The 12,814-nt window shown below is 38.0% G+C and overlaps 1 protein-coding gene across 1 annotated transcript in view; it reads left to right on the forward strand.

Moving 5' to 3' along the window:
* The window catches only part of NOL10 (nucleolar protein 10), a 47,780-nt gene that overhangs the window by 19,692 nt on the left and 15,274 nt on the right, over window positions 1-12,814 (forward strand). The window contains exons 12-13 of the mRNA XM_007423598.4: window positions 2,392-2,458; window positions 5,468-5,520. Of these exons, the coding sequence (XP_007423660.1) occupies window positions 2,392-2,458; window positions 5,468-5,520 (120 nt within the window). The remainder of the gene's footprint in view (window positions 1-2,391; window positions 2,459-5,467; window positions 5,521-12,814) is intronic.

Here is a 12,814-nt window from a genome sequence, read left to right on the forward strand (position 1 = left end):
TGTGGTTTAAAGGCACTCTAATACAACCCTTTTCTGTATTTCAAACATTCCTGCAAAAAATCATAACCATTCACTCATAGGGAGTTGCAACTGGATAATGTTCACTGGACTATTTAAAGCACAGAGTGCTACCAATCTTTAAAAGTTCAAAATATTTCATTGTATCTCCAAGAGAAAAATTCAGTGGAAACAGATTTAATGTTCAACTCATCTTGGCATTATGTGATCTCCCGGGATCAGAATATCTGCCTCAATGGCTACAGAAGCTGCACCCAAATGATAGAAAATGGAGCTTGCTACAGACACCAGCATCATGATCACAAAGCATCAAAAAAGAAGATTGTGTGTCTCAACTTGTGGATTATCTACTGAACTGCAAATACTATAGGCCACTGTTCCTCAATCTTGGCAACTTTAAGATGTGTGGACTTCAACTCCCAGAACTCCTCAGCCAGCTTTGCAAAGCTGGCTGAGGAGTTCTGGGAGTTGAAGTCCACACATCTTAAAGTTGCCAAGGTTGAGGAACACTGCTATAGGCCACATCTTGGAAGTGAAGAGTCAGTTATTCAGGGATATGGAGAAGAGCTTGATGGCAATAAAAACAAATCCAGCCTAGCCAGAGCTAAGAAGTCCTTCCTTTTTCTGTGCTTTTGATAAATTTGACTGTCACAAATTTGACTGGACTGTGCCATTTGACAATTTGACAATTAATTTAGTCTTATGATTTGGTGCATATTAAATATTAAAAGGAAATGCAATTTGGACATGGAACTTTGCTCCTAGATGTTCTTTGCAATTGTGTAAAGTTGAGGTAACAGCTTAGTGAGAACGATGGATGGATGGATGGATGGATGGATGGATGGATGGATGGATGGATGGATGGATGGATGGATGGATATTTTACACTCTTTTAAAAAGTGCTATAAATTTCAGAGTCCAATAGCTAAAAAACCATAACAGCTTGATAGCTGCTTCTGATACAGATCTTGCAAGCATACACACACATCTGTTCTTTTCTGTTCACTTTTTTCCTCCAGGAACCCAATAGAAAGCCTTCATTATCAAAAAGTTTAGTGTATGGAATTTTTGTTCTTTAACTCGGTCCTTATCTTCATAAGCCAGGCAGATAGAGCATGGACATTTAGAAAATGGGAATTATATGCTTTAGATGTAGATCAAAGTTATCAAGAGAATCTGAAGTAACGCACAGATCATTTGATTGGTTTTATATTGGGGGGGTATGTCAGCAATCAAGGAAGTGTTTTGCATTTTAAATTTGATATAGGCCTCTTTCAAAACTTTTTTTCAGGCCAAAAGGCAGGTTTTGAAATGAATAAGGTGCAACTTTTGAGGAATTAGTTAATTAATTCAAACAGTCTGCTCAGTTAGTAAAGTGTCTTTATTAACAGTAATATAAGTACTTACAAAAGCTGTAAATATGTTAGCAGAATTGTTTCTGCTTGTGTAAAACAAGTGTGTTTTTTTCCTTTCAGAACTGTTATATAAATAAGGAATTTGTGAAAATGCAATTGATCTAAAGACTAAGGAGTTTTAATTGGGGGAGTTGCTTTTTCATTTTTATTTTTTATTTAATTTAATTTAATTTTTTTGTGCCTTTGAGTCAGTGTTGATGTTTGGCAGGCTCCCTAGACTACTCCCTGCAGTTTTCTTGGCAAGGCTTTTTCAGAAGTGGTTTGCCCTTGCCTGCTTCCCAGGGCTGAGAGAGAGTGACTGGCCCAAGGACACCCAGCTGGCTTTGTGCCTAAGCCAGGACTAGAACTCAGAGTCTCCCAGTTTCTAGCCTGATGCCTTAATCACTACACCAAATTGGCACTCTTTTTAATTAGGTAACAGCTCTAAAATGTAATGATATGTGTGCATATAATATCTTCTAGCTAATTTGTAAGTTTGCTATACAGTTGTAACAGAAAATGTGCTAAAGTGTGAAGTATATCCAATGAGCCCAACACTGTTGATTTAGAACTTCCTAAGTGTTGTTGGTTTTTCAATGGGGCAAGGACTTGCTTCATATGTTACATTGCAGAGATATACTGAGTCTAATAGATGCTGGTTATTAGAGAATATTCTCACTCCTGTTAAGTGTATCCAATCTCTGCAATAGCCTAGTGGATTCAAGACTTTGAACCAAGTCTTTGCTGAAACAATAATGAAATTGTTACGTTTAACAGCACACATTTCCAGATTAATATTAGCAGTACCAAGACATAACAGTATTGCTGCAGATAATAAAGTTATTGTCTGGAGAATCCTGTTCTGTAGTAGGAAATTCTTTGTATTACCTTCAGCTCTAGATAGAATATACTGTCTGACTTTCTTGGTTGGTACTTCTTTGTATGCATTTATTACAAAATGTGTGCCTTTCTTTTTCAGGGGAAAATATTTACCTCCATAGAACCTGAACATAATATTAATGATGTTTCCCTGTACCCTAATTCAGGTAAGTAGAAAATAATGTCCGGATTTTCTGGTCAGCCAGGTGAAAATCATGACACTCTTACCTGGGTTCATAGCTTTCCTGGTTGTCCACTGTTAGATGACTTCTTGAGAATTTGGAAGGAGGTGACCACTTTCATTTTTCCTATGACAGTCAATCAAATCTTTATTACGGTCATAGAACAGCATATTCCTATGACAGTATTTAACAACTGAAGCATCTATTGACCATTTCAGAATTCTTAGCAATTTTAACCAGCATTGGAGTGTTTGTGCTCTTACTGGCTATACTGTATACTGAATTCTCTGTGAGGATTGGCTGTAGAACTGGTTGTGCTTTCCTAAAAGACTGTTCAGTTCAAGGGGTGATGAGTCTGAGATATACTAGACATATACTTTGTAATTATTCTGCATGGAGATTTTCCATCAGTTTATTTCTACATTCCAAAACCTTCATTTCCCATTAAAAATACTGTCATGTTAGAACTGGATCGTTTTATTCCACCATTCCAAAATTGCATTGTCAACCATCTGTGATGTTTGATTTCTTAACAGTGTCATCATACGTTCTTTCTCTGTTACTAATGAGATTATTCAAAGCAGTCTGAATTTTTTTTCCATGTTACTGGATGAAGTCTGCTCTGTTTTCAAAAGTGTGTTTTGATTGGATGATTAAAATTAACAAGTTCAAACAACAGAAAAAGTTCCAAGATTCATTTACTTTTTAAAAATATGTTTTAATGTTTTCCACTGTATACATCTAGTCACTGTTCACTGTGAATTCCACCCCACCCCCCCAGCATGACTTGAACTCAGAGGTCCCCTTCCATTTGTGCAGGAATCCCCCACCTTAAGCCAGCAGTTACAGTTGATGTTTTCAGAGTATATTGGCCCTCAGTGGAAATGGCTGGCATAGCACTGGGGACTTAGCGACACACAAAATAGTTGATGTGATGGGTGCGATTTACCAGAACACAGGTGTGTGTGTTTGCAGTCTACTGTCCCATCTATTCAAGAAGCTCTCTGCTACACAATTTAACACAACTCTGCTACACAATTTCTTTCTCTCTTCTTTTCTACACCAGGGAAAGCATTGACTTGTAACCACCCACCATTTTTATTTTCTAAGAATACTTATGGGTTCTATATGGAATCCAGGGGCGTTCTTGGAAATGCAGGGATTCTGCAGACTGATGCTTTTCTTGTCACGGTGCCAGCTTTCTTTTACATTTGTTTTTTTTTAAAAAAGTGAATCTTTAAATAAATGGAAAAATAGAGTGGAATGAAGGCTTAGTGGACACTGTGAAGGTTTCATGGAAACATGGATGCCCCAATACTGCACTAAGGATCCCAGCATTAAGGAAAAGCACTTTTTACTTTCAAGGCTGGTTTTGTGACAGCAGAAGAATGTCTCTTAATCCAGCTGGGTTCTTCCATTTGCAGTATTTCTCTCTGTAGATTTCTTTACAACCTGCTGGAGTTCAGATGTTCCTATATCTCTTGCCTGACTAGTTCACTGTGCTTGTCATACAGCAGCCTCCTCCAGCATGATGCCTTCCTGATTTATTACAAGTACCACTCTGAGAGTTTGAAGCTTGTGTCTGGATGGGCACCCAGATGGAGAAATGTTTTATAATGTCATCTCCTTGTAGTGCTGCTCTGGGAGAAATCTTCCACTGACATAGAGAAAAGGTCCCACTATAGCATGAGTACACTTTTTTTCCAGGTTCATGGATTGTTCTGGATTTAAGCTTATATTGGAGTGAGGAATCGTAGATATTCTCCCTTGTTTTCATTGGTTTAAGACAATTTAAAAAGACAATATTCTGGCAGCTTTTTAAAAAAACTACATTGAATTAATCAAGGAGCCCATGAGATTCTCTTTTTAGTCTAAGAAAGCATCTTTACTGGATGCCTGTTAATTTTTAAATGGGAAAATAGAAATATAAGACCTATATGTTTTAAATAGGGTACTGTACACCTGGAACCCTATTCATATGTTCAAAAACTTGGAGTCCTCATGCTGCAGTTAAGCCCTGCCCCTCCTATTCCCAAAGTCACTCAATCTTGGCTTCCTGCTGGCAGCTGCATACAGTTGTATACATGTTGATTTCCACATGAGCCAGGATCCTGCAGATAGTCACACTAAATCTGTAACTCTCTGCAGGAAGTTGATATCATTTGATGGGATTGGCAGAGCTTAATCAGAGTGCTCACAGGAACTATGGATTTTTACTGCTTGTATCTTTAGTGTATGGATGGTCATGTTTAAAAATTCTTTGTGATTGCTGTGGTTTGATTGGTGTTCTGGTTTTATAGTATTAACTTGCTTGTTCAGGAGTAAGGAGGATAGAAATGTTGGATATTTTTTTTTAAGTGTGCATGCAAATATTGTCTTAACCCCATCTGGCTATAGGATGGCAATTCCTTCCCCTGTATTCAAGGATTAAGTTTAGGGGTATTAATTAGAGCATACCTCTTACTATTGTTAGAAGTCAACTATACGGGATAATGCAAAACTCAAAAATCCAGATTTGTTCTAAATTTCTTGGCTGTTAGAATCAGTATAATAATAAAGAGATAAAAATTAGGGACATTACTAATAATTAAAGTTAAACAGGATCCTGTCTCCTGCTCCAATGCTATCAGTATTACAGAAGAAGAACAATTTCTCATTTGTCAAATACCTGTGTTGCACTGAGTATTGGACTGAGCTAGGTTTTTCTCTTAATTAATCTGCATTTGCATTTGATTGGGTGAAAAGTACATGTTAAAAGATGGGAGAAAAAATAATTACTTCTGGTTGCTTCGGTGTAAATGGTCTTCTGTCTGAGCTAGAGTTGCTGCTATATCAGTGGAACTGTTTAATTTCTTTTTGAAAATAGATTTGCAATGTATGATATTTCAACTTTGTTCCCACTAATAGCCTTAGTTAGTTCAATCTCCTCAAAGTTAAAAATGGAGGAAAAGTTCTGCATTTGAGATCAACAATCTCAATTTTTTTGATTTGCAGGAATGCTGTTCACAGCCAATGAAGCCCCTAAAATGAACATCTACTATATTCCGGTAAGTATCATGGGGTTTTAAAGTGATCTTAACTGTTTTGTCTCTGAACATGATAGAATAGGCCTGTACTCTTTGTTTTTAAAGCTGGCATTCAATTACAGTTGTTACACAAATATTTCAATGCATAAGTTATACTTACGGTTGGGAAGAAAACAGCAGCAGCATTTCATGCGTGCTTTTCATTCCCATCCCACTGAAACTATGCAGTTTAGTTTATTTCATTGAAGTGGTCTTTTGATGATGGCAGCACCTCCATTAGCTGATCTAGGCAAGGTGGTATCTCGTTAGTACTATAATGGGAGATGACTAGAAGATCCCAGAGCTGCAGTTAGACTGGGAAATTGAAAAAAAAAAAAAAAAACATCCTGGAAACATGCAAAAGCAGCCTCCTTCTGTACTATTGCCAAGAATATGGGTATGTTCTTGAAGTCATGAGGAGTAAAGCTCAACCTGAGGGAGAGTTTACCTAATATTACTCCATTTTGAATCAATCCTCAGATGCTGAATTTAGTCTTGGCAATTCAATTGTGGGTAAGCAACACTGGGAAATCCACTGGAAGAGGGAGAAAGAGTGGGGTTTCTGTTCAAAATTAGGAGCACCTGAAGTCTGCCCAACTGTTAGATTTGGGATCAAAATTAAAAAAAATATAAGAAGATAAGTTGAAACCAATGATACAGCTAACTGAGAGTCAGTTATAATGAATAGCTGCTTAGCAACCATGAGTTAGTTGTAATGGAAATGAAAAGCATATTTTGGGCTCATGCACTTCCCCATCTTTGAATAAAAAACAAATTGGAAGCTTCTGTTCTCTGTTTTTGCTGCTACTCCTGAGAAGAGATCTAGAGGTGCGTGCAAACCTGAGCTCTCTATGGTTGATCTTGTCAAGACCATCCATTGTTTATTGTGACATTGAATATAGCTTATTGGACCCTATGGGGAAGTAGTTGAAAAATGTAAGATCACAACCAGAAGTCTCTATTTGACATCCCACTTTCCACATTTCACACAAACATGATCTAGAGAGACCACTATCAAATCATTTTAGGGGTTGGTTGGTTATCTGAGGGACCACCTATCTCAAATTGTTTCTGCCCCCTCGCTACATTCAGACAGAGTGGCTGTGCTCCAGGTCCCTTGTATTAAACGTTGTCATCTTGTGGGACCAAGGAAGTGTGCCTTCTCAGGTGCTACCCCACCCTCTGGAATAGCATCCCCCCCAGAGATACGAATGGCATCCACTCTTCTGGGGTTCCAGAAAGCCCTTAAAACCTGGCTTTGTTCCCAGGCCTGGGGTTAATGTGTTTTTGTGGGGGGCTGTCATATTTTTATCATTGTGGCTGTTTTCAGTCCTGACTGCCTTGTTTATATTTTTAACTCTGTTTAACCATGTTTTGGATTCTGTAAGCCGCCCAGAGGCTATTGAAGTGGGCAGCCATAACACATTCAATTAATTAAATAAATAAACGAAATAAACAATTTTAGCCTCTGCATTTTGAATTGAGATAGCCAATTATTTGTTGGTTTATTTATTTTAATGGCTGCCCATCTTATGAAACACAACTCTGGGTGGCTGACCACAACAACAATAATAATAGTGTTGGATTAACAATGGAATAATATAGTCTGAATGTCGCATATCGGATAACAGCTTAGTAGCTGCATTTAGGATTATTTAAACCCTCTGGAAGTATTCAAAGGGAGATTCATTTGCAGCATATTTAGATCATCTAATCCAGTGTTCCTCAAGTTTAGCGACTTTAAGATGTGTGGACTTCAACTCCCAGAATTCCCCAGCCAGCAAAGAGGAAACTTAAAGTTGCCAAGCTTGAGAAACACTGATCTAATCTAATAGCCAAGGACTCAAGGCATGCTTATGGGATTTTTTGGGGGGGAGGGGGGGAAATTCCCAACCCACTTCACAAACTGCTGAGGAAAGCCTATTTTTTATATAGCTTGTGTTGTCTGAGTTGGGTGGAGAATGGATGTTGTATGAATCCAATTATGAATCCAAAATGCAATTTGGGTTGCAGAACTAGTACAGTTAAGGCCATGCAGTGTTTTAATGAGAGAATATTCATCTCAAGCATGCTGGCAGAGAAGGGAGGAAAATAAACCATCCATTCAGTCTAAGTTTCATATTATATGCAAAGAAACATTTGTAGGAAAAGGAGGTGCTATTTGTTGCCAAATTATATTGGGGTAGTTGTGTTTAGACATCCTGAGTGCATTTCTGTTTACTGAACTTTGTGAAATCTTGAAAACATTTTAGGATTGCCAGTCTCATAATAATATATTTTTTAAAAAAAACAGTACTATGGAATCCCTCAAAACACTGCAGTTTTGGATTAGAAAATCCATTTGCATTTATTTGGCCTGGAGCCATACCTATCATACTTGGTTTTCTTAGATATATTCTAACTTAAATGAAGACAACTTTCTGCCACCTATACCACATACATAACAAGCATCTTGGCTTTATTCACTCTGAACAAAAAGTGCATACCATACTTGATTAAAAAAAAGTAACTCAATTAATTAAATAATAGTCCTTTAAAAACATGAATGATAAGAACTATCTTAGAAATTGGTGGAAATGTTAGTACATGTTCATTGGGCATTTAAAAAACAAGGTGTACTTTCTTTCCTTCAGAATTCTTATGTACACTTATATTAATGCAAATTAATGAACTGAAAGTGATTCAATTAATTTGCTTAGATTTATTTAATTGGATGACTGGCCTTTAGTTACATAGTTATATATTTTTGTTCATATGTTTCTAAAGGTTGTTGCTCATCCTGGATAATCCAAGTTAATGCAAATGAGAAATTCATTAAGGCAAAACATTTTAAAGCGTCATAGGCCAGATTCAAGGTCAGAAATCTGGGGTGCATTCTGAAGAAAGGCCCAGGTTGACTTTAGATTACATACAGCTTTACATAAGAGGACCTCCAGTCACATCACAGGGCTTTCCTCTTGCATCTCTTCTACCCCATACATGTACCAAAATATGTTCAGGTGGGCCTCTTACACTTTTAACAAGGGGGTTGGGAGCAGGCTACCATTAGAGACAATCTGTTCCTGTGAATACATTGCTTGAATGCTTTTTCATAAATAGGATGTGACTAGATTTTCAGATATTAGGAGGATATCCGAGAGCAGTCCTCCTTCAAACTGTATGGAAAAGATTGCTGCGGGATTGTTGAGCTGTGCAAATGGTTTGAATAATAAGGAATTCTGTGTTTTGATTTCCTGCTGTTGCACTCTAGTTTTGCACCTTTTTTTAGAATCATGCTTGTTTATAGCAGAGTTTATTTGCAAAAAGTGCTACAGTCATTTGAGGTTAATTGGTAACTTACCCTTGATTTCCACTTCTTATGGGACACTGTGGACAAAGCTTATTGAGACATTTTTTGTCTCTTACACTGTCACACTGAATTGTAAAATAGTTGATACTCCAATATCAACTTTTGTCACCAACCAGTGCTGTAAACAGAAATAAATTTTAAAAAATAGATTAGAAAGAAATGTGCTTGTTGCTTTATTTGTGCATTTCACACACAGCATTAACTATTTTATTTCCCTAGAAACTTCATCTTCTTTCCTGGGTCTTCTTATGGTAATGTGAAGGACTGCAGTTTGTCTGCCAATATTTTTAAGTATAACCTGCCAGACAATTGTTGAGTCTTCACAAAACAGGAAATGTGGGCTTCCTATCAGTTTTTGGATGAGTACTTTCAGTCTAAAAAGTAGCACGTTTGGCTTATTCACAACAAAGGAAACCCTCTACTTCCCATCATAACATGTTGCCTCAAAGGAAATGCGCGTGTGTGGGCATGGGTACGGAAACCATCCAGTGTGTGACTCTCAGGAAGTAATTTTGTGACCATCCTGTAGAATCTTTTAACACATTTGGACGCTCTGTTGGGTGTGGGGTGAGACCGTGTGTGCCTGATAAGCAGTGGGATAAGCAGATGTGAAAGGCAGATACTTCAGTTAAGGGACTATAGTAGACTGTGGACCAAGGTGGGTCTGGATGGGAGGGGACATTCCTAGGATCATAAAATGTTCTAGTAGGAGAAATGCTTTAAGTAGCATGTTGTGGGCTGCACTTCACAAGGTAGGCAGGACTAAAAGAAGAGAGTAGGGTGAGAGACATATATAAGTATGATTTAATTTAATAGTTTTACTGAATTATATTAACTAGTTAATATTATTCTCCATGGATTTAAGAATTTCCCACCTCTATCACATAGAACACTAATGTTTATTGACAAGATGGGGAGGGATTCTGGGGATAGCAGTCAAGGCTACTGAGGGCTGCATGGGGCCCTTGGACAAAGGATGTTACTTCCATTGTGCCAGGGCCCACCCCCCCAAAAGGGAAGTGGTCGTGGAAAAGATAAAGTGGTAGGTGGGGGCAGGAGAGCAGAGAAGGCTGTGGGGTGGGAAGTGGGAGAGTCATGAACCACGCCCTGCCCACTTTTTGGATTTCTGTTCAAGGACCTCAGATTTTGCATACACACTTTAAAATGTCAAGGAGGGGCAGAAATAGGAGTGATGTGATTTTTAATTGACTTACTTCCCATGAGTAGGTTGGGAACTGGGCATGAGGAAGGTATGGCATTTATATTGTTAGATATAGCTTCAGGTGATGAATATTGGAAAATGCCTGTGTGGAGGGAAGAATACATCATTAGTAATACAAGGAAGTTCATGGCTTGGCTTGATATGTGTTTTCCATTCTTTCATTTAAAAAAATTCTGTTCAGTTTTTAATCCTGGTCCATCTGTTGTGACATCCTTATTTTAAGATTTGAATAATTATCCTGAAATAGAATAGGAAACACAGCAGAGTTGTGAAAACAAATGCTGCTTCAGTAGCTAACCAATGCAGCTTTGGGATTCCCATCACATTGGGCTTAAATAGAATCCCTTTCTTTGGTCAGGACTACCTTAGCTGCACTGGATCAGGGGAGCAAAAAAACTAAATATGGTGCGCAGCAACCATTTTATGGCCCCAGTCTCCCAGTCTTTCCAGAGTTGCAAAGACCAAAAAAATTCAGGCCAATTTCCCTCCCCCCACTTTTTTGGGGGGGAGTGTGTATGTGTGTGGTTGGGTAGATATAAAGTGAGATAGCTACCTTGACCCTTACAAGAGATCCTGATCCCATCCATTATGGAGTGTGGTCCTCACTATGCCATCACTTGAGCTGATGGAATTGTACCTCCACCTCTAGATTTTAACAACAAAAGGGCATTGGGTAGTTATACCTACTGGGAAGGACAGATATTAATTTCTGTGACCAATATGACAGTCTAATTTAGTGACATATCATAGTTTGGCTAGAAGACCATTTTAACAGTGGCCTTTCTGCTGTTTTACAAAGTAATTGTAGACTTAGGTACAAGAAGGATTTTTGTAGGAATATTTGGAAATTATAGGCAACTGCTTTTGCATTCAGATCTCTAGGAAAAACTGGCATATTCCTACAATATAATGCATCCTTCCAAATCTGGGAAAAACTGGGGGAAGATCCTTTCTCCAAATATATGGACTAGTATGCTTGTCAAGTATTGAAGAGCACTGTTGAGTCTGATTATACAAGATTTGGTACTGAGTATGGAGAGGCAATGTATGGTTTGTGTGGCTGTTAACAATCCTGATTGCCTCCACCATCATAATTAGTTTCTACTGACCTGCACCTCTGCAGGTGATAGTTGGTTATTGTGGAGAAATGTGCAGCAGGATGATTTTGGAGTAGTACCAGAAAGTTTCTGAACCTTTATATTTGTCTGTAATTCTGTAGTACTATGACCCACTTTATCTAAATCCTATTAATAGAAAAGAAATTCTGCTTAAACAAACCAGCCTAAACAGTGTACTGTGTCATCCCTTAATTGAACATACTGACCTAATATTTACTTCCTTAATTAGAAACAGTATGTGAAGCCCTAGGATAATCAGCTCTCTTAAGGGGGTAAATGGAGTCAGATTTTGGAATGATCAAGTCAGAATCCTGACCTGAACCCAGCTGAAATGTTATGGCATAAACTGAAGTGAGTTGAAGCAGTGTCTGTAAAGAAGAATGGGCCAAAATACCTCCAAGTTGATATTAAAGGATTGATCAATAGATACTGGAGACATTGGGGTGAAGCTATTGCTGCCAAAGGAGGTTCCCCCAATTTTTTTCTGAACAAAGACAGTGAATATTGGCTCAGTGTGTTCTGTAAAAAGATGTGACAGTATCCTGTGTTGTTTATTTAACCAGAATCTCTTGATCTCTTAATGAGACTTAGATGAAGCTCACATCACATTGTAGGTCACAGTATTGCAAGATTATGGATGTTTTAAATGTTCATGAACTTTCTTTCACCATTGTATGTATGAATAACCTTGGCATTTGTTCTCTCTTGTAATATAGATGACTCAAACTGTATTAAATATCTGGCCTTAGAAATGAGCAAGCTTCAGAATTAGAGAATCTTGCCACAGGGATGTTCAAGGAGTTACAGACAACTCTTTCCCCACCTGAAGAGAAGAGAAATTAAAAATGCACAGCAAGAAGGAAATGAATTAAAATTATCTCTTGCAGAGCTTGCTTGTTATTTGGCGTTCTCATGCTTTCTTTTCCTTGGAGCAACTTGCTCATAAGACTAAGCAAATGTATCCTTAATCCTCATAGTAATTAACAGTGACTGAGGAAAGAAATCAGAACAAGATTCTGGAATATTGAAGGGTGACACATAAAGAATGATGCTGAATTGGTCTGGATTAATAATAATTTTAAAAATCCCTAGGCTGGTCAACATTAGCACAGAAATAGAATAGTACACATTATGCTTTGTTTGGGCAGCATCTCAAAGCAGGACATTCATGGAAAAAAGCTGTTTGTCCATGGGAAGATCCACGGGAAGCCTTATTTTTAAGATTGTGCCCATAGTCCACACCACAATTCTAGACAGAATTTCATGATGGTCCACTGACTTTCTGTTGGACACTTAGTGTAGCCTTCCCAGTGTGTTGCAGTGTAACTCTCAGCCTGGTGTGGCAACCTGATTGGAGAAGGCTGATATGGTATCAGTCAGTGGGGTAGAGGCCAGCAATGGATTCATGTCCAGACCTACAGTGGTCTGGAAAAAAAACCCCACCACCTTTATTTTCTTTTTTTTCTCCTCCCTCCCCTTGGATTTCTTTTTGAGGAGAAGGAGACAAAAGCAGAAACAGAGACTGAAGAAGGTGATCAGACAGAAAGGAGAATAGAAGTCCTTTAATAGTTGTGTAGAACACAACAT

Source organism: Python bivittatus, unplaced genomic scaffold (genome assembly GCF_059951505.1).
Source record: "Python bivittatus isolate LINGU-HERP-01145 unplaced genomic scaffold, Pbiv_v1 ctg000020_np1212, whole genome shotgun sequence".
In the NCBI taxonomy this organism is placed as follows: Eukaryota; Metazoa; Chordata; class Lepidosauria; order Squamata; family Pythonidae; genus Python; species Python bivittatus.